The sequence below is a fragment of the Acanthopagrus latus genome, chromosome 24 (genome assembly GCF_904848185.1).
Source record: "Acanthopagrus latus isolate v.2019 chromosome 24, fAcaLat1.1, whole genome shotgun sequence".
In the NCBI taxonomy this organism is placed as follows: Eukaryota; Metazoa; Chordata; class Actinopteri; order Spariformes; family Sparidae; genus Acanthopagrus; species Acanthopagrus latus.
Genome location: NC_051062.1, coordinates 8,898,021 through 8,919,898, shown reverse-complemented (window position 1 = coordinate 8,919,898; position 21,878 = coordinate 8,898,021). Strand labels below are relative to the sequence as shown.

At 41.0% G+C, this 21,878-nt stretch overlaps 1 protein-coding gene across 15 annotated transcripts in view; it reads right to left on the bottom strand.

Annotated features, from left to right (window-relative positions):
• Positions 1 to 21,878, bottom strand: part of dmd (dystrophin) — a 282,422-nt gene that overhangs the window by 187,527 nt on the left and 73,017 nt on the right. For all 15 annotated transcript variants that reach the window (XM_037091716.1, XM_037091705.1, XM_037091714.1 and 12 more), the window contains exon 3: positions 9,854 to 9,915. In XM_037091716.1, the coding sequence (XP_036947611.1) occupies positions 9,854 to 9,915 (62 nt within the window). The remainder of the gene's footprint in view (positions 1 to 9,853; positions 9,916 to 21,878) is intronic.

The window sequence follows — 21,878 nt, the reverse complement described above, 5'->3', positions numbered from 1 at the left end:
ATTGTGGCTCTTCAATGTTGAGAAGAGGGAGATGATGTATTTTAAAATAAATACTAATCAATTTGACATTTTGATGGTACCGCAAACAAAGACATTTCTTTCTTGTACATCTTGTTTTCCTCTTTTGGCAGCCTGACCTCAGCCTTTTGAAAAACTCGACTACCTTGAGGTCGTTAAATCTCCTGCAGAAAACATCAGCACACTCACATTGTTTTGAGACAACCTCGTTTCCGGCCAAGAACACAGAAGTGTATATGTAAGCGTAGACTGGAGGCAAGCTAAATGTATTCTTCCAACGGAAAAAATATCGAAAAACAAGAGGTGGTTATTTTCTGCACCCTAGCTTTCATCTACCTCTGGGACGTATGAACAAGCAGGCAAATGGGATGGAGGGCTGTTTATCTAGTACCACAGAATCTTTACACAACAGCTTTCTAACCATAAAAAAACCCCCAAAGAAAACAAATGAGACAACTTTAAAGTTCCTTCTGACAAGATGTAAACTGAGATGATCTACAGAGGTCAGCTGCACTGCAGAATGCTATCAGCGATTTCACAGGCAGGAAGCTGTGAAACATATCTATTTAATTCACATCTCTGAGCGTTTCACAGTCTCTCTCAGTGAGCCACAAGTGCAGACAGACTCGCACTCACGCCGAGGAAAACACACACATACACAGGGATTTTCCAGTCAAGGATATTGCTAATTGTTGTCTCCAGGCACATTTCTACATGACTTTAAGCAGCAACATTTATCACAGCGTTTTCTGTGCGTCCCTCAGATCACAGTTCAACAGGTTTCAGATGCTCTTGTCGCCTCCAATTGCATATTTTCCAGATTAGGTGACTCACGGCTAAATCGCAAGATTTCAAGCATCGTTTTCTTGCTTTTGTTGTGCAACTAAAAGGAACATGTCATCCATAATATGAAGCCTTTAAAATCTTACCTTGAGGTGGTTAGACTCTCTTCAGTTCTGAGACAATTAGAACAAATAGAAGGTGAAACTAAAGAAGTGAAGCTAATTGATTTGTGCCACCGATGAGGGGAAAAAAACTGCTTCCAACAGGAAGAAAAATGTGCATGCGTGCATGACTGTCCAAAAGAAACACCTCAAGGTGAAATAAACAATAAGAATATATTTACATTATCATATATATTGTCCTCGTACAAAAGCAAGAAGATGTCTAATATAGGATTGTTTAAATTACCATTAGAGAATTTTGCTGGAGGGCATGTTTTGTATCAACTCTGCTTAGCTTATAAATACAAAAAAACTAGAAAGTAGAATTAAACCAGTAAGATATAAGTGGGTCTCATTTGATCGGTGTTCAACAGTGTGAATAACAACCTCAATGGAAAGATAATGTTTCATAAGTAGTCATCCTTACATGGGATTCTATGTGGGATTCCACTTAGCCACAGAGGCGATCATAAAAATTGTCTTTCAGTCACGGTTATTTCCACAAGTTGTTTTTTGGTTATTTGATTGTTTTTTTTCCACTAAAAAGACAAAGATTGTTCGATTACTACAGCGTTGAAAGTTGCTGTCAGGGACGCTGTATCACAGACCCGAGGGAACGGTTTACATCTAAGGCTGTGAGTTGACATCACTGGAGTGTTGATGGAGTTTAATGTGCTATTATCATTATAATGGTTTATTTTTTGAACAATTCAAGGTATTCTTTAAGTGTGTGATGACTGAAACTCAGCTGTTTTCAGTTCAGGATTCAGGCTTCAGATGAGTCACTTATCAAGCATAAATGTCAAATGCTTTCTGGGTCCAGCTCCTTTAATGTCAGAACTTCTGCTTTCTTGTCAATTTCTGACAGTAAATGAAGAATCTTTGAGTTTTGGACTGTAGGCTGGATGAAAACAGCTATTTGAAGATGTCACTAAACAAGGAAATTGTGAAAAATAATCAGCAAATTAATCGATAATTAATATCATTGGTCAATAACCAGCCTCTCCCAAATGACGAGACCTTCGTCCTACAGTCCCAACTATTTGTTAAGGTTTAGTTTCACCATTGTTTGAGTTAAAATCACTTTATTACTTCTGTAATTTAATTTACAACAGGTTTTATGTAAGTAACTTATGTATTCTTCTGTATCTGATGTATATTAGACATTACTAAGTTAAAAGAACTCACCAACCTCTGGTTTTACACTGTACTAGAACAGCAATCCCCTGAATGAATGTCCTACTTGTTTAATCCAACCGTCCATCCCCAGGTTAAGGGTAGGACGACAATGTTTACCATGTTGGTTTAGCGTGTTAGCATGATAATATTTGCATATTGGTAAACACAGGAAAAGTGTTATCATGATAATGGTGTTAAATTAAATGCTAATACAATTTAAAGTAATATAATTCTTCCTAAGGGGAACAAGCTGTACCAAATATTGTGCAAATGAATTCAATAATTGTTGAGATAAGCCATTAGCAAGGATAAAAATGTGAGTTAAAATAAAGGACAACCCGTCTGCACACTATTTCAGCGTGGCAGCTGAATCGTGGTTTCTGAGCTCATGTTGTATAAAAAAACAAAGCAAAATCTGATGGCAGTGCTGGTCCGCAGCACTTACTTCCACTACGAAAACTCAAACCATTACATGCAGTACAACCTCAATTAGCATTTAGATTTAAAGTTCGCGGGCTGAAGTGTAGACATGGATCAGCAGAGCAAATGATGATGTCAACTCCAGACACACGGTTGACTTTAGGGGCCTCCATTGTTCAGCACAGGTAAGCTGACCAACAGAATGTGAATTTATGTAAAGTCGGAGCTAATCTGAGGACCGAGGGCGATATGATTCTGACCGATGCCTTAACATGTGTATTTATATGCTGTATGATCATTAATATAAGGAGGAATGGGGCGGTGACTGTGAAAGTGAACTCTGGTCAGATAAGCTGAAAAACACCAGAGTGTTAGTGTAGTTTACTTTGATTTCACCCTGGTGGCTCATACCTACGTCAGAACGCACCTCCCCTTGATGGTAATCAAACCCTGCAATGCACCATCACATGGCTCACTGAATTTTTGTGTGGACACATTTCTATTGAGCGGGTGGCTGTATATACAGAAAACAACTGTGTGTTACAGTTAGACTTTTTCAAAATAAATGTAATGTAATGAATCTGTCCAGTCAGGGCTTGTTTTTCCCCTGTTTCCCCAATTCTGTGAGAATTGATTTGACAAGTAGTTTAGTTCTAGATTAGTAGATTAGATCATACATCTGTTCCGTTACTGTTTAGTTGACCTCATTGAGGTCAAAGGGTCCAGATTAGGTACTAATTTATTGATACTTTTGCCTTTGCTGATGTGTTTTTGTCCGGCTAAATAAAGCTTTCCCTGCCTTTGCCGTTTTCGTGCCCCACGGTGTGTATTCCACTCAAATGTTTGCACATTTACGAAAAAGGCATCAGATCTGTGTGGAGTGATGAGGAAACTGTAACCTGCCTCAGATAAATGCAGAAAAGCAACATAAATATTGCATTTCCACAGTGTTTTCTCCATTGTCTGAGCTTTTAAATCCACCATCTTGCTGCAACCTCCTCCTGTGCAGTGGTTGAGCTGTGGAATAACTCTCCGCTAACTGTTGTCTTGATGCACCAGCAGAGCTCCTAAATATTCACATCCGAGCAGTGCAGGAAAATCGGAATTGTGTTCCACATTTGTGCTGCATTTAAATCAAACCTCGGCTCATAATTGATCATGTTTCAGGTTCAAACACTGTTAAATTTACACACATTGAGTGTTTCCTGATTAAATTATTATCACAAGACACAAAAGAGGTGAAAGCAAATTCAATTCAAAGAGCTTTCATCTGCAGTGGGACGATCAAATAGCAAAAACATGCACACACACAAACACAAACGGGAAAATTCATACAATAAATAGTAACAGGTTTTAAAAAAAGTATGAAGTACTTGATAACAGATGTCCCTGCATAAACTTACTTCTTGATTCAATCTGAATGTGTTACCAATTGTAAATGGAGTAAAACTAGAGAAAAGAAAAGATATAATGTAGTCAAGACCATGAAAACTTTTTTTTTCTTTTTGGTGAAGTACTGAGAAAAAAAACACTCTTCTAATCTACGCTCTTCTACTTTGTCAGGACTGTGTGGGTGTAGTTTTATTCAATCTGACTGACAGCAGCAAAAACACACAATCTACCAACTGTTGCCACACTTTGAATCAAGGATTAACTATGGTATGACTGGCACATTTACATCTGTGACATCACCTTCTTCCAGATGAGCCACGCCGACCTCGAAGCAGCAATTAGAAGAGCAAACACAAATAAACTGAAAATCACTAACATGGAAACTTTCTCAGAATGTTTGTGCTAACATAGGACTCGCTCAGAGTTAGAAGTTGTTTAAGAGAGAACATTTTAAGGACCTTTAGGATTTTACATGAGTTGAATCCTCCTGTGATATATGCAAACAGGCCAGCTGTTTACTTTTCTTTCTGCAGACAATGTGTTAGATTTAATCAGCTGGGCTCCACTTCAGAAGAAAAAGGCACTGACAGTGACAGAACCCAAATCAACCACTCAATAAGCCTAACTATTGCATGCGGGGGTTTCATGAATTAAAGTTTCTTCGGCATCAATCACAGAAACAACTCACTAACAAAGCTGCTCACAGGTGCGTGGTTTCAGATTTTATTGTGCAGTAAATGCTGCAATTCTTTCACTGCGGTTTGCCAAAAGCCAATCAAAAACACAGCTGGCAGTGAACCAGCTTTAAAACAGGCACACATAAGTTGGTCAATGAGCCAGAATCAGAAACCCTAAATCCCTCTATGAAAAAAGGCACACTCACCTTTCCGAACTCCACACAGCAAGCTCGGCATTCTGTAAAAACCTCAACAATGACCTTTAAATTCACAGCACCTAGCAAGTTATGAACCTCTCAGTCGGCAGAACAAGCAGCCCACTCAGCCTCACTTCACTCGCGCTGCTCCACGAGCAGGTCGAGATTAGTTTTGACTTGGGAAAGGATCACTCAGCTGCTGTAACAGTGTGACGGCTCCGAATTTTCACAGCTTAATTCGGTCCTGGTTAGGAGAAATTCCTCCACAGTCAGGAAAGGCCAGCAGAGAGAAACCCTCTGAATGATATTGCTTTACAGTAAATGCTGCGCTAGGTTGATGGTTTATTAAATTTCCTGGATAGAGTAGGATTATTTTAACACAGTATTTGCTATAATGCAAGAGTAAGTAATGTAAGATCAAAATAAGCCCTCTTACTAACGGTGTTGTCACAGGTTTATCAGCCCCTGGGGAAATTCCTCACCATGACATCCCCACGGGACACTTCACTCTGAAACGCTTGCATGGGTTCACTCACAAAAGACTGACGCTGGCCTTCATTATGATGACGGACTTGAAATGACAAAGGCATAAATGAAACCAAAAGCTCCATCTTGCCACAAACACTCATATCCATGTAGCTCATTAGCCTGCACATCAATTCACGTCACCCCTTCTGACATCTGTGTCTGAGTTACTTTCATCAGATTCACAGCGTTTTATTGAACTAACTTCTCTGGAGCCATTCAAGTTTAATGGGACCAAACTTCTCAGATGTGGTCTTTTTTTCTCCCTCAACTTATTGAGTGGATAAGAAGCTGAAACACCTTCTGATATCTGGAGACTTTACTGTTAGATCTTGCTGGATTTGTCTTTCTTGAGAATGTAACAGTAGCTTAGCAAAAACTGGCCTTGACTTCACTCTTTCTGCCTATTACAAGGCCCAAAACTTAGCACAGATGATGTCGAACAACAGCCATGCAGTGCAGACACATCACTTAATGCAGATACTGATCCATTAAACTTGTATCATAAGCATAACAAGGCACCCAGCACTGCTCAGAGAGGAAAATTATACTCTCCTCCCTTTTCAAGGTTTTATCCACGCTTCTAATCCTCTCATCTCCTTTTCATTTTTTGTTTCTCATTGTTGTCCCATGCGCTCTCTTCCCTCCTCTCCTATCAGAGTTATTCTGCTTATTTTTGAGGTCCTGAGCAAACAGTGACAGCCAGTGTGTGAAATTAACACCGTCCCCTGTGCCCTCCCCTCTGCTTTTTCCATCCATTTTCCTCCATTTCTGGCTGTCTGAGGTGGATTTATTTGTCCATTCTCAACTTAAAAGGGGGGAAAAAAGTCAATGCATTCTTCCTCCTTTTCAAAACATGGAGCCTACATTACCCAGTCTAATCCTCTAAACTTCCCACTCTCAAACACGTTAATAGAAACCCTGCCGGTTACTGGAGGGCATTCTGGGAAATGTAGGAAACACCTAACTAAGACATAAGAAGATACAGCATTTATTAAAGACCTAAGAGCCAGAAAAGTTAATTACAGCTCACATATTGCAGTGCCTCCACACTGGAATGGAATCAGCTGTTGATCCTTGTGAATAAAGTACCAGCTGTGGTTGGTAAACAAGAAAAAAAACAGCTCAGCTTCCTGCCCCGGTGACAGATCCTCATATATTCCTGAAGTGCCTCTTTTTATGGTTTGTTGAGTAGCAAATCACACTGAAATCAGACACGACGCCGCCTCACTGCCAGGCATCTCTCCGGCTTTATTCTCCATATTTCTCACGCCTGCCGTCACCGCGTCGTCCATCTCCCGCCGCGACTCGTTTGCTACCGCCGCCGGTCCCTGTCTGAACTTTTGTTTCCCCCTCACTCATTTTCTATCGCGCCTCTCGTTCATTCCTTGTTTCCTCGTCTCCTTCTCTCCCCATCTCCTCTCTCCTTTTTATTTTTATTACACCATCTCCCATCTGCTTTCTCCCTACTCTCCTGAGGCCTGTGTATATATGTGTAAATGTGTGTGTGTGTGTGGGACGGACTCATCTATCTCGGATGGGGTACTCATTATGCTCCGGTGAGTCTGGATGGATGAGGGGATCTCTCTCTTCCTCTGCTGCCTATCTCTATCACTCTCTTCCTACATATCGCCTCAGCACAAATCTCCAAATATTGTCCCTCCTTCCTCACTCTCTTAGTCATGGTTAGAGAGGATCAGGCTCGCCGGCTGGACAGGAGAGGAGAGCAGAGGAGAGAAGGGGAGAATACGGGAGGGGAAGGTAAGACAAACAAGAGGGAGGGATGGTAAATAGAATTTATAAAATGGCGAGAAAAGGAGGACAGGATGGAAAAGGGAACAGGAAGGGAGGAGAGAAGGGCATGTAAGAAAGGAGGAGATGAGTTGAGAGAGGAAAGAGGCAAAGGGAAGGATAAGATAGGTGAGGAATACAGGAAACAGTGAAGGAGAGGAGAGAGGGAGGGAGGGAGGGAAAATGCATGAATGGAAAGGAAAATAAAGGTAAAGGTAAAGCAAGGTAACATAAGTGGAATGGGGTGGAGAGAAAAGGAGGGAAGAAGAACTAAAGAAATGGAAAACAGAAAAGTGAAAAGGAAAAGAATGGAAAGGAAAGGACCTAAGAGGAGGGGACAAGGAGAAAAGGAAGGAAAAGGAATGGAAAAATAAGCAAGGAAAGCAAGGAAGGAAGTGGACAGACAAAGAGAGGAAAAAAGGGAAAAGGAAAGGGAGAGAGGACAGCAAGGTGGAAGAATATCGAATGTAAGGAGGAAGAGAGAAAGTAAGATGGGGATATGAGAGGAGAAAGAGAAGTCTAGGGAGAGAAGAGAAGAGAAGAGAAGAGAAGAGAAGAGAAGAGAAGAGAAGAGAAGAGAAGAGAAGAGAAGAGAAGAGAAGAGAAGAGAAGGTCTCTCTCTCCGTCCCGTCTGTCCTGCTCCTGGCTTTAATCAGCCGGCTGGGATCAGACTCTGTTTCAACGGCTTTATTCACACAAATGAGCACCAACATGCACACAAACACTGTATGCACGCACGCACACACACACACACACACAAACACTCACACACTCACCTAAGTCTCTGTCACCATGGCAACGGCACACCTCTAGCACCCTGGTAATCAACTTTGAAAATGGGAAAAGAAGTGATGTGATGGCACGCACAAATACACACACACACACACACACACACTCACACACACAGACACCATAAAATAAACACACACACGTAAACACAGGAATGTAATTAGAATTAAATTCAAAACAAGTGATTCAGTCCCAGTGGGGCGGGCGAATAACTGAATTACAGGACAGCAAAGTGCACCAGACGACAATGGGCGACTGCTTTTAAGGAACATCTTTCTTAAGATATCCCAAATTCAGCACGAATATCACAATAAGAATGGAAACCTGAAAATGTTCCTGCTTAGAGTGTTTCTTTATCCCAGCTTTACCTTTACAGAGAATAACCTTTGTGTGTGTGTTTGTGTGTGTTTGTGTGTCTGAATGCCTCCGAAATTGTCCGTGACTCTCAGAGACGATGGGGAAAAAAGCCCGAGATGAAAGGAGGTGGAAGACGCTGCCAGCGTTCTAAAACAACAACAACAACAAATCCTTTCTTCCTGTTCGTTTCCTTTAAAAAAATAAGAGGAGGGAATAGATGACAACAAAACGGGGGAGGCACTCAGGACACAGAGAAAATATTAGGCTGACAGACAACGAAGAGATACCTGAGAGCCAATGTGGATATCAAACTTAAAAAGAAAAAAAAAAAAAAGATTCTAAGCTTATCGCCTGAATGCTCCAATAACCTGAACCATCGGCATTAACCCATCTGGCTTAAATTATATACCACGGATTTGAAATCTCATTAGCTACATCATCTGTAAGGCCTATAAGTGGCACAGAAGTGAGGGGATGGAACAAGCGGCTGTCGCAGGGTACAGGGCGGGCATATAGGGTCCTAACTGGTCAAACTAGGCATCAATCACGAGTACAGAGGTTGGCAGCCATCTTAGGTATCTCGGTATTGCAGATTGATAGCATTTCACTTTCAAATAGTACGTTTTTTGACAAATAGAAGCATGAGGAATCATCCGTAAACACAGTTTGCCACTATTTCCACATCATTAATCTCTAGATTACTGCGTTCTGGACTAAATATTTTACTGTAACGGATCTTCTTGGACATTTGGTAATAAAAAAATAAAAACGACTTCTTCGACAAATCAAACAAACATCAGTTTTTTAGTTTAGGAGTGTGAGTCAACGAGCATTCTGTTGGTTGCAATCTGCAATCTCACCACTAGATGCCATTAAATCCTACACACTAGACTGTTAAAAGTTTGTGCTGGTCCAAAATGTGATTACAGGAAAATATTTTCAAAGGTATAACTTTGGCATTTATGCTTTGCTAACCGAAGCTTAAGACATTTCTCAGACTTTGACACTAGACATCTTGAGTCCACTTTTACATTTAGGGAAAGATTGTTGTTTTGATCATATTTCACAAAAACAACACATTACTTGTTCTTCAGGTCACTGTTGACCTTTTATAATACCAGACCAAGTATGTGACCTTTCTCTAATGTAAGTGCTGCTAGCGCCCACATATAACCATCCAAATGTTGAATTATAGTGCATCGGAAAAAGCTGTAAATGTAGGAAAACAAATGTAAGCAACTTTCGAGATATGTTAATTAACAACATTTTCTCATTATGTAAATAGAAAAACATAATCCGGTCGGCATTATGCTCCCTACAAAATGAACTAGCTGCTGCAAATTAGTTTAATTTTTAGGGAGACAGGGTTGTGTCTCTTTGTCTCTCTCCACCTCTGCTTACAATACCTCTAGCTGAAAACTTGCTTTGGCAAAACAAGACACTAAGAGCGAGAGGAAGCTACTGCAGAATGTGATCAGAGGGTCCAGTTGGAGACGGTGGCGAGCTTAGACAGGGCACAGAGGACATGGCGAGCAATAAGAAAGGAAACAGGAAGCTGTCTTACCTTAGCCAACTGTGAGTTTACCCATTTTGTGAAAGTCTTCTTCTGAACGTCTTCTCTTTCATCTGTCGGAAAGAACAGAAAAAAAAAAAAAACAGATTGTCAGGGAAAAAAAAGGGAATCTGTAGATATCTGTGTGTGCGTATATGTGTGTGTTTGCGCTCAGATGTGGCAATCCGAGAGTACAGGTCATGTCAGATGTATGGCAGCAGTTCAAACAGAACATGAAAAGGGGGCGCACGCACACTTTGATGAATACCAGCGCATACCACACTCCAATCTCTCTGACTGACTGGTTGACAATCCAAACATGTTCGACTGTGTCTCTTCGGATAACAGGCGTGCACACACACACACACACACACACACACACGAAACGCAAGTGGTGCTTCGAATGATAAGAGGCTCCTCTAATCTTGCTCTGGGCTAATTGCATCCTCATCATATCAATCAGCGTTCCACTTCCAGGCCTCCGCCGTCACGCGCCGAGACTGCAAGTGAGTCAGCACAGTTCCCACTTGTTGCCCTTGTGGAAAGACCCCCCCCCCCCCTTCTATTTAAAAATCATTACTGTGCAACGATGACAGTCATTGTGAGGCAGCTTGCCACTTGCTGCTCATCAACACAAAAGCAGATGCGAGTGGAAAAAAACACCATCATTATTTTTGTATTGAGTAGATACGGCGGGTCCTGTCTGAAGAAAAGTGACTCATCGACCCAGAATTTGAGTTCTCTCTTGTGTTTTTAATTTTGCTCTGTCAATCATCTGGTGAGAGTAGGTGTCATTTTGTATTCAGGACTCATTATGAATTGAAACCCGTTCTTTGAGGCGTTTACTGCATTGCATAATTATCTAATAAGGCTTTTAAAAGTTCACAATTTGTACCAGAAACTTTCTATCAAAGAGAAGCGAATCACGCAGAGACTCTCCATTCTCTGAATAACCTCTGATGTTACGCTCTTGAGGAAGACAAAACAACCACAGTCTTCAGAGGGACTGAGAAATGTTTAATGACCAAACTGGAAGGAAAAAAAAAAAAAAACACCACTGTTGATGAATTTATTCAGGTTAAGTTTTGTCTCATTCGCCGACTTCCCTATGCCTAAAACAGCGCTGGGCGACCAAATCAAATGCAGTGTTGCCTTGAGTTAAATTGAGGATTTGTCTGGGTTGACCATTGCTGGAAACATCTAGAATAATGGAAGTACACAGCTCAAAATAACAAAGACCTAGCTGATTTTAGACATTTCAATACAGCATACCTATATCTCTAAATCAGATTCTGAATGCAGCATTGAGTATTTTCACAGTGGTGTATCAGATTATATGACCATACGGCAGGGGAACGTTATCCTCCACCGCTCAGGCTGGTTTCCCCTGTAGCAGAGCGGTGTACTATGACCTGTGACACGCATTACAATAGAAAATGACGACATGATGACTTATAATAACACCTCTCCCCCGCCTCGCTCATTTGACTGGAAATGGGGTCACTTCCCATTATTACGGATAATAAATTACACTCTCATCCTGAAACAGAACATCAGGTTAAATATTATACCAGCCCAGCTAACAGTACTCTCTCAGCATGTGTGTGTGTGTGTGTGTGTGTGTGTGTGACTGTTGACACCAGCCAGGCATTGACTAATGGAGCTGATAATGAAACTTCTCCCTTAATTAAAAGGTCCCGCGTTGAGCAGTGCACTCTGGTGAGACGCTGGACACACACACACATAGGTATACACACACACACACACAAACACACAAGCAAGCAATTTTAAGCTTACCACACACATTCGCACATTGTATCCGATGTGAGATAATGGCAGACCGAGCACTGAAGCGTGAATGAAACGGAAGCATGTAGCAAACAATCTCATCTAAAGCAGGTGATCCATCTGAGTACAGTGTGTGTGCGTGTGTGTGTGCGTGTGTGTGTCACCGTATTCCCATGATGCAGAATTCACTCCACTATGCATTAAGGCCTGTAAGAGTGCAGCATCGTTCTGGGTGCAATGAATGTATTTTCGGATTGTTTTCAGCAGCAGTATCTCAGGTTTCCTTTCAAATCAAATGCAAATTTTAACCAAAAAATCACCAAAATAACAAGCGATCAAAGGAATGTTTCCTTCCACGACTGTTCTGTGAATATCAGGAGTTGGTTCAGAAAGATAATCAGTTGGTGAAGATAATTCTTCAGTCAGGTGCAGAGAAAAGAGGGACTGGGATGTGTGATTAGAAGAGCTCCAGAAAACCAGCTGGAAATCTAATATCTTTGTTTCATGTATTATGTGAGGAAGGCTACAGTCTCCTCATCGCTGCACACGCATCTGTTATTTTTGTCTCCTCAGTAGAGGCATAAGCTGTGTTTGATTAACATTCTTCATGTACGTACGCCTTCTTATCACCAAGTCTTTTTCCACTGGAATTTAGGTGTTGGAATTATAAGCACCTGATTTTAACGTATGGATGTCCTGACCCTGTTTCATGATCCAAATTTGTTCTAATTGTATTTTTAGAACTGTGTCAGCCAGCCTGTTGGCTGGTCGACTAAAATATCAACAACTGCTCTCTGATTGCCATGAAATGTTGTTCAGACCTGTCATTCCCATTAGGATTAACTGTAATAATGTTGGTTATCCTCTCACATTTCATTTAGTAACCCAAATTTTCAAGTTGTCCAATACTTCTAACCGAATACCTGCAAATGGAATGGCATTCCTATAGGTTTTTAGTGCCAACCAACCAACTAACCAACCCATGGACACAGGTGAAATCATAACCTCCTTGGTGGAAGTAATAAAGCCAAGGGACATGAGCAAGACACAAGTAATGACAATTATGTGGATAAAGTTGAATAAAATGAGTTTAAATTCAGACAGATTTCTTTAATCTGAGCGCTGACATAATCAACAGAAACTGCTGGCTGAAGCTTATCTATTTTGACGCTCAGCACCCCACTGGCTCCAGAGGCTGTTTGTTTTTAACACAGCACAGTTGGATGTTTCTGACAGCCGGCATCTTGACCGTGTGGATCAGTGTGGGATATCCTTACTTCTCTTCTCAGGGTGTGGATCATCGTTTTTCATTACCACTATACTTCTACGTCGGGTGACGTTACCATATCGAGACTGAACTGAGAATAAAGCGTCCCTTTTACAAAAAATGCCGCTGTGTGTACATGTTTTCCTGCAGCATGTGTATTCTCTCTACAGTATATATGAACACGTCTGAGGCTGGTGGGCACATCTGCATATATGTGTGTGTGCTGTCAGGCGTAGTGAGCGAGTGTGTGAGAATTAGCAGGGAGGGCAGGAAGCAGTCAGAGATTGAGGCGCGATCAATAGTCCATTTAAACCTCTGTTCTGCTACTGAAACCTACGGCACACACACACATAAAAAGTTATGCATGGACACACACAGATCTACTCGTGGCGTACGCACACAGCCACATGCATCTCATTAAAGAGACTCCAGCGTTAATAGCTTAATCTTACTTCGAGAGAGGCATTGGGGAGAAGAGAAAGGGAGGAAATCAAGTGGAGAGGAGGTAAAGAGAGGGAACAAAGAAAATGAAGAGAAAGGAGAATGGTGATTGGACAAGGCCTGAGAGGAAAAGGGAAGAGAGACTACAGGAAGAAATGAATCGCGAGAGGAAGAGAACAGATAGCGAGAGAGAGAGAGAGAGAGAGAGAGAGGAAAGTAAAGACAGATGGAGATAGATAAAGAAGACGATGGTTTTAGATGGAGAGAGAAACCTGGAGGAGACGGAGTGGGAGATGAAGAAGAAGAATACGGAGGATTAATCCCAAACAGGTTTCTGTGACTGGAGGCTGAGCAACAGAAAGAATCTCTGTGACAGCTGAGAATCATTTTCCCAAACATAAAAACAGCCTTGAAATGGACAATTTGTAGTTTTGGGGAAGAAATTTTACCCAGACGAGAAAAATCTTATCACTCTTTATGCTTAAACAACCTGAATAAGCAAACTCTCTTCATTTTCATGACTGAATAAACTGAATAAACAAACTGATATGAAAGGACAACACAGTCTCATACTGTTTAACTTTGTTTATATGTGGCAGACCCTGCCACCTTTCCGGCTTCAAACAGTGTTCTGGGAATCTTATTTTCCTCTGAGAACAGCTCATTTATTCAGTTATATTGTAAATTTAATATTGTAAATATTAAAATTGTGAGTTTGAATTTCTGCTCTAAAACTACACAGTGCCCCTTTAAATGTTAGATTTTTCAACTGGATGTGGTCACATGATGCCAATTCATCTTTGCATCATATCTTCTGATAATAAACTGTCCAGTAATATCAGCTGTTCTCTCCCTGAGATGAAACAGTCTTCCTGGCGACTAATCAGCCTCACTGTTTGTGCTGAGCGGCACACACAAAAAAAAATACCCAAACCAGCTTGTAAATAAAAGCCCGCAGCGCATTTACTACCGCGCTCAGAATCAATCCTCCACCTCATCAAAAGACGCCTTCTTGAATTGTGCTCCCCGCGTATCTGGGAGAAAAAAATCAGCTAAGTTCATGTAGAGCAACACGGCTCAGCCCTGCCTGCCTTTCATGTTTACATCACAAAATCATTCACTTCAATGCTCTGTAAGTGGTTTCAATAGGCAAACTGCTTCCTTAGAGACTAGCTGGGAGGATGACATGTGTAATAATGTATAATGAGAGGGAAAAAAACAAAGAAGTCCCTGGAACTATCTGGCTAACTAAACCTAACCCTGGACTACATAAAGACTGCATGTGTGAATGGACAGAATCACGCTCCCCCACTCTGTATGCAAGTAAATACATCCTGTGCATCACTGAGACAGACACAATGTCTTTTAAATACAAAAAAGAAAGAGTTTAACATATGCCGAATTAACAGGAAAGCCCAACTAGTTAAGAATTTGTTGTACACGGCATCTCACAAAGTTTATATAATTCCTCCTAACTTGAGAACTCCCTGAATTTAGGTATTTCTTAAGGGAGTCTAGGGAGTTTCTCCATGGCTGACAAGGAAATGACCTTTATCAGTAACTGTTTGTACAATTTGATATGTTTATTGTCAGTGAAAGTCTTTTCAAAGTGAGGGACATGGAAAATGACAGGCTGGTACGGCAATGCCACGACAATCTGAAAGATTCCACAAGAAGAGAAACATCTAAATGTGTCGTATTTGATGCCAAATTTACAAAACAACATGAGCGATTCAGGATTCGCCCATGCAGTTTTGCAAAGTTTTATAAAGTTTCTTCAACCTAAGCAACTCTTAAAATCACGCCAATTTTGTCTGGGGATTTCGTTCACAAACATCTGCCGCTGACATCAGCAGGTTAAAAAAGCCCAAACTTGTGGTTTAGGTTCGAGTGAATCACATAAAAATCAGAAAGTGTGTTATTGTGGTGGCCTCTTCTTGTTTCGTGCAATTGAGTAGGCGGTCCTTCAGTGTGGCCCTGGACATGATGATTTCTCTGGTTCCACTGCATTGATTTTTATACTTTACAAAACCTTTTATATTGTTCATTGTAAGTCCAGAATTGTTGAACAGTGAAGCCAAATTGGTACAACTCTCTCTTAAAAGCCTCCCAAGTTTTGGTCTGAGATTGATTCATGAAGCTAAAACAGCACTGAGCTCTGTGAAGTTTCAAAAAGAAAAACACTTCAACAAGCTATGTGCCTCACTATATCAAGTTAAAGAGGCATATTTCCATGGCAAGTGTGTTATAAAAGGATCCAATCAGTTCACGGACAAATCGAAACAATCCACGATGAAACGATGGTCTGAAAACTCTCTGACAAAGTTTTCAGAGACTCCTCTATGTCGACATGTCTTCAAGTGCTTATTAAATAACCTCCGACTGCAATAAATTCACACTGAATGAAGTTGATTTCATGGCCCTCGTTGGATTACTGGGTAAAATTGGTGCAATCTGGAGAACAAAAGGGTGAAACTGAGGGTCAACAGCTTGCAGATGGCGTTTGATGTCAGACAGGATCTGGTTTACATGTTTGTTTCACGCATTGAATCTGTGACACAAATCAACATTGATCTGATCTAAGCTGGATGTTTCCCTTACCCTGATGTCCACTGATTAATAAAACATTTTATACTCTTTGACGGAAAGTACTTTGATGAAAGTAAGTTCATGTAGAGTTGCTTTAAAATTAACAAACAACCAAGTTTGACAACCATTTCTAAAACATTCCTGCTTGTTTTTGGTCTCATGATACAGTAAAGTTGATATATTTGGGGTTTTGGGACTGTTAGTTGAAAGATATAAGACATTTATAGACGTTTCACTCCCGTTTAGGGGATCTTGATGGCCATTTTTCAATATTTTCTGATGTTTTATCGACTTAATGCCATGGCCCCGAGTAGTATCTTAGTGTGAAGAGGCAATGCTAAAAGTATATAGTTTAAAGTGAACAGGAGTCCTTTCCAGGAGGACTGTAAGCTGCTGACTGAATGATGGTGAGTACCTGGGACAGCTCCAGGATCAGCACTGTGGACAGCGCCTGTGGCAGCCAGAGGAGGAACAGTAAATAGAAGCTGATCTGTCAGAGACTGTAGCAGCACATCTGAGGGTGTAAAGCTCAGAGAAACAGACAGGCTGACTTTCTTCAGCTTTCACATGAGGTGTTTTTCACTACTAAGCGATCTTTAGTCAATTGCAATTACTAATTAGTAGGAACATGTGAAGGCGTCATTGTCACATTTGGTGTTTTTTGATCAGTTATTTCACATTTCATTTTGTAGGTCTGTCTCTGTTTTCTAGCCCTCTCTCCTGCTCACCTTCGGTCCTGATTTTCCCTCTCGACACCTGCCCTGCATCAGCCTCATCAGCCCTGCCCTGTTAGTTCAGTCTTTGTCGAGTCTTCTGTTGTGTTTACCTGTTCTGGCTGTTTATTTAGGATTTATGTTCACCTATCGATCGGCCTGCCAGCCGTCTCTCCTGTGTTTGGGTCCACCTTTTCTGCTCTTTGACAGTCGTGATGGACGCCTTTTACAATTCATCTTTCATAACTGGCAAACCAAGCCTCCTCGTCCTTCTTTTGAACATCTTTACTCCAACTTCCTGTTTGTTTTCAGGACTCAACTTCAATTAAGTTTGTCTTTAATGTTCTCTCACCCGGAGTAACTACACACCTGGAGACTTTTTGTCTTGAGTCCGCCCCACAGGCCTCTACCCATTCTAACTTTTTGGTTATGAGTCTTCCTCTGTTGCTGCCTTAAGACAATAGAATATTTACGACAGCAGATGATGCAGCAGATTTCCTTTTCTCTTGATCTGTCTACCTTTACTAATGCAAGCATCAGGTCTGTATTTTGTAGGAAGATTCCTCAATTTAAAGACACAAATTACCAATGTGATGGGAGGTTTTGTTTTTTTTTTGTTTTTTTTTTCAAAAGACTTCTTCTGGGCTTCATACTTTTCAGAAAAAAACTCTTCAATTGATCTCCAAATATACTGTTCTGCATTCCCCGGAGGAAAAAAACGTTTGAACACCTCCTGCTGAGAAAGAAGCAGCGCTCGCAACAGAACTAGCAGTTAAACTAGACAGCTACAGCAGGAGACAGTCATCCAACACTGCGACACACGTAATGTCCACCAAACCTCGCACGTACTTGACAAACAACAAGAAGTAATGAAAGGAAGGGAAAGGAAGAGGAGTGTGTACCCACAAATCGAGCAGCTGCATCAAAGCAGCTGTCCGGCTAATGGAGTCTGGTGAAACTAGGTGGGAGGAGGGAGCTGGATCCAACATGGGGCGTGCTTTCAGCCCATCAGATTCTCAGCTAATGATGGCACGAGAAACTGGAAGGTTGTTTTGATCCATTGCGGGAGCCAGCTGGAGCCTGTCAGCAGAGCGCAGTGAAACTACAGAGGATCTGGAAACGATTCGAGAAACAAAGCCCAGGAGGAGAGAAATCGGAGGTCTAACCTCGACAAAGTGTGGAGCTGATAGTCAAGAAATAAGGATGCAGATTTTGTCTCACTTTAAATAACTCAGCGATTTACAAAGGGTGAGTACAGTGGCCAAAAAAATGCACAGTTTATTATTACACATAGATCAGACCACTCAACTACACTAGTTAGGGATGCATTGTACAAATATGGAATCACGCGTGTGATCAAATTCACATTTTCATCTCAAGAGGACCAACTTGTACTGACCACAGTGCATCACAACCAGAGCTAACTGTGATCTGTTAGCATGAGCAGAGCAAAAAGTTGATTTGTTAGTGAAAAAGAACATTTAGCCTTGCTGAATACTATAATCAAATGATGCTAGGTGAATAGGTAGGTAATGGTGTCTTGTTGGTGTGGATAACATTTATGCTAGCCCTATAAAGAGAGAAAAGACTGACATCATGAAACTCTTGTGTTGGTGTTTGATTTTAGTTAACTAGGTGTTTCTGCCATCAAAATATATAGTTACATAACATAAGACAACAAAACTGGAACACATATATCCAGGGTTTATTGACTGAAGGTCACATTATGCTACTGTTAGCCTACTTTTTTAAAAGACATCCCCATATACAACAAGCTATGATTTTGCAGCTCACTAGCTGATGAGACTTTAACTTTAAATGTTTGCAATAAGTTAGTGAATGTTAAAATGCTAAAGAGGCTAATATTTATGCTAGTTCTTTAAAAACAGATTGAAAATTTACATTACTATCACTTAGAACACAAAAATTAACCATTAAAGTAAACCTCGACAGATATTTTTTGCCACTTTCCACTGCTTTTGCAGCACTGAAATATCGATATGTCTTCTGTGGAAAAGGCCAATGACATGGATGTGTTCAGGGTACAAAAAGACGTGAGATACAAAGTTAATTCAAACAACATCTCTGGCCATTACCAGACACAGACTGTAAGGAAGAAACAGAGCCGACACTTAAAACCGCACACAACATCTTCCCTGTTCTTTGTTGCCAGAGAACAAAGTTCAAAACAGATAGAATGATTAAAGTTTTAGCACTTTAGCAACACAGGCAGCATTTTTGTCTTCCTTAATGCTTCTTGCTTTCAAAGTAGAAAAAAGGACAAAGAGAGCACTCTCTGCAAGGAAGTGAACACAAATCTATAAATACATTATCAACTTGAGTCATTATGTTCCATTTACATCTCAGGGCATTTAGCAGATGCTCGTGTGGAGGGTGGCTTACCAAAGAGTGCGCCAGTAAAATAAGCTGAAGGTCTTGCTTCATCAAATTTGCAAACAGCCAAATAATGAGTTCAGGGGGAAGAAAAAGACATAACAGAAGGACAAAAATCCAATAATACAAAAATGTATTATTAACAAAGCATAAGTGCAGTATCGAAACTTGAGCCAAAGCAGCGACGCAGCAAAAGTAATAGTCTCCTAAATATCTTTGGAGAGAGATGAGACCGTTAGCCTTGGAGAGGTATTTCACAGAAAGCCATAGAGGGGATCTTAGGGCCTCACACCATGACATGGACGCCAGCGGTGGTTTCTCAAGCGCACAGTTAACAAAGTGTGACTGCTGCAGGTAGTGTGACTACAGTTCGAGCTGCCACAGCAACACGTTTAAAGCTTTCATGTTGAACTCCAGCAGGGATTTAAGAAATGAGATCCCCAGAGAGGGACACACACAACCCATACTAGCGTTTCAGACGGTGCAGTTTGTAATGCAGCCCTGAAACTATCAAGGTACGACCTAGTTATTGTGTGGTCTGTTCACCTGTTGGCTTAAAGCGATCAAAGACTGAAAGACTGCCTATACCAAAGCTTTCCCGTGGTACAAAACAGGACTGCTTATGAAACTGTTAATGTCTTGTTCTAAACTTTTCAGAATACTGTGGAACTGTGTTCACAAGCAAGTTCTTACCAAAAAGACAACTATGATTTTTAAGAGCAAAAATCACCTTAAAAGACATCCAGATCAACCAGGTTCTTATAGGCTAATAAGTCTGACAACTATGAGTCATGCTAAGTTTCCGCTTGCCACTCCTGCTGTGTTCAGATTCCTGAAAAAAGTCTTTGTCAGGAAGCGCTAGTCTCCTAAAGCTTTCTGAGTGTTTTACAGAACTAATGTCAAACAAAAGTAAAAAAAAAATATAGGATATAAGATAACTAAACTAGCTAGCTGCATATTTATGTATACAGTCTATCTGGTGAAGTGTGTGTTTAGAAAAAGTAGTAAAACACAGATGTGACACATCGTCCCACAAGAAAGATGCTCCTAAACCCCAGAACTTGCCTGAAAGTCACAAAGTTTTTAAGTTTTCTTCAATATCAAAGCAATTCACCGATACTTCATGGTACACAGAAGGCAGGAATTGCTAAAAGCAAATTCAGCATACTTGATTTTCCAAAATGTAAAATACACCCACCCCATAATCAATTAGAAAGAAGGGCCGGCTAATTAGCAACAGCAACGACAACTGCAAGAAAGCAATACAATCATTTCAGGACATTTTTGCAACATCTGTTAACGTCTGTTAACAAGAACATGCGTTAAATGTCCCGTTATGACCTATAACTATCACGCAAGTCTTCAGATTAACAGTTAATAGTTATAATTAATTATAATTAATTAATTAAGTAATAGCATAACTACTAGCTTGGTTAGCTTGCTGGTTGCCTCGAGGGGTAATGCATTAAACTACATTGGTTAATTTAGAGAGATAATTATTGTGTTTATGTTCAGTGAGAGCAAGAAACTCCATTGGGAGTAAAAGCTTTTTAGGAAGAGGCTTCAGTTAAATCCATTTCCTGGCAGGTTTTTGCCACAAAATAAAGTTTTTAAAGAGGAAACTTTACCCATCATGGGATCCAATTTTACTGCAGTTGCAGAAAACTTCTACTCCTAAATCTGATCATCATTAGGCAGAGGCGAGGTGAAAGCTGTGTTTCACTGAAAATTAAACTATAAAAGTCAGTATATTAGCTGCAATTTCTCCCACAGTTAAAGTAATCTTCCTGCGCTATGCAAATGAATTTCGATATCGCACAAAGGGGTGATGCTTCTTTATCTCCTCTCCTGCACAGGCTGCTGTGATACACTTGATTTATAATCCTACAGCTACAAATCTTTGTAATTATGTGAACTCATCCTGTGGAATTTTACACTAAGACACAGTGTTATTAAATCCCCATCGTAATATGCTTTAAGTTATGTTTAGCCGCAGCGCTATGGAAGCAGAAGAGCCAGGATCCCATTCAAATGAAATGATAATTAACGGAGTCTGACGCTAAATGTCATTTATATGTCACATATCAGCCGGGAGATTATGCAGGACCTGTACTTATCATCCTAAAATGTGTTTCTAATAGACTGGGACCGCATGTGATAGATGGATAAACTCATGCAAACTGTCCGATCCATCACGGCGGCCGGTCTCAACAGGCCTGTCACCGTCCTAATGGAGCCTCAGTGAAAGTGTAAGCAAAGAAGCCCTGCGAGGGCAAACAAGCGATCCGTCTCCGCCCGTGTCGGCGTGGCCCGGCGCAACAGCCATGTTTGTCGCTGTTTTGGCACCGGCTGCCTAGCAACGGTCACGGCCATTAGCCACGGAAGGAATCTGAGACCAAATCCAATCAGATCAGGTCATTACTGAGAGATGAGTCGGAGAGGAAGAAGTGGCAGAGAGAGAGAGAAAGAGAGAGAGACGTGGGAAGAGAGGGAAACAGATGAAGAGAGGGAAGAGAAACAGGGACAGACAGAATGACGAGGAAGAGGAAGAGGAAGAGAGGGAAGCAGAGAGAGAAGTGGCAGTCAAGGAGGGAAAGACGACTGGAAAGTGAGAGGTATGGATGACAAGCTTATGTCAGCCTCAATGTCAATTAGCACACACACACACACACACACACACACTCACAGTCAAACTAATGCCAGTCTCATTTTCTGTTAGAGTCACACACACACTGTTATGTTCACCTAATCTGACACACACACACACACACACACACACACACACACACACACACACACACGTACTGGAAGTGCACAGCAGTGTGAGTGTGTTACATTTCAAACT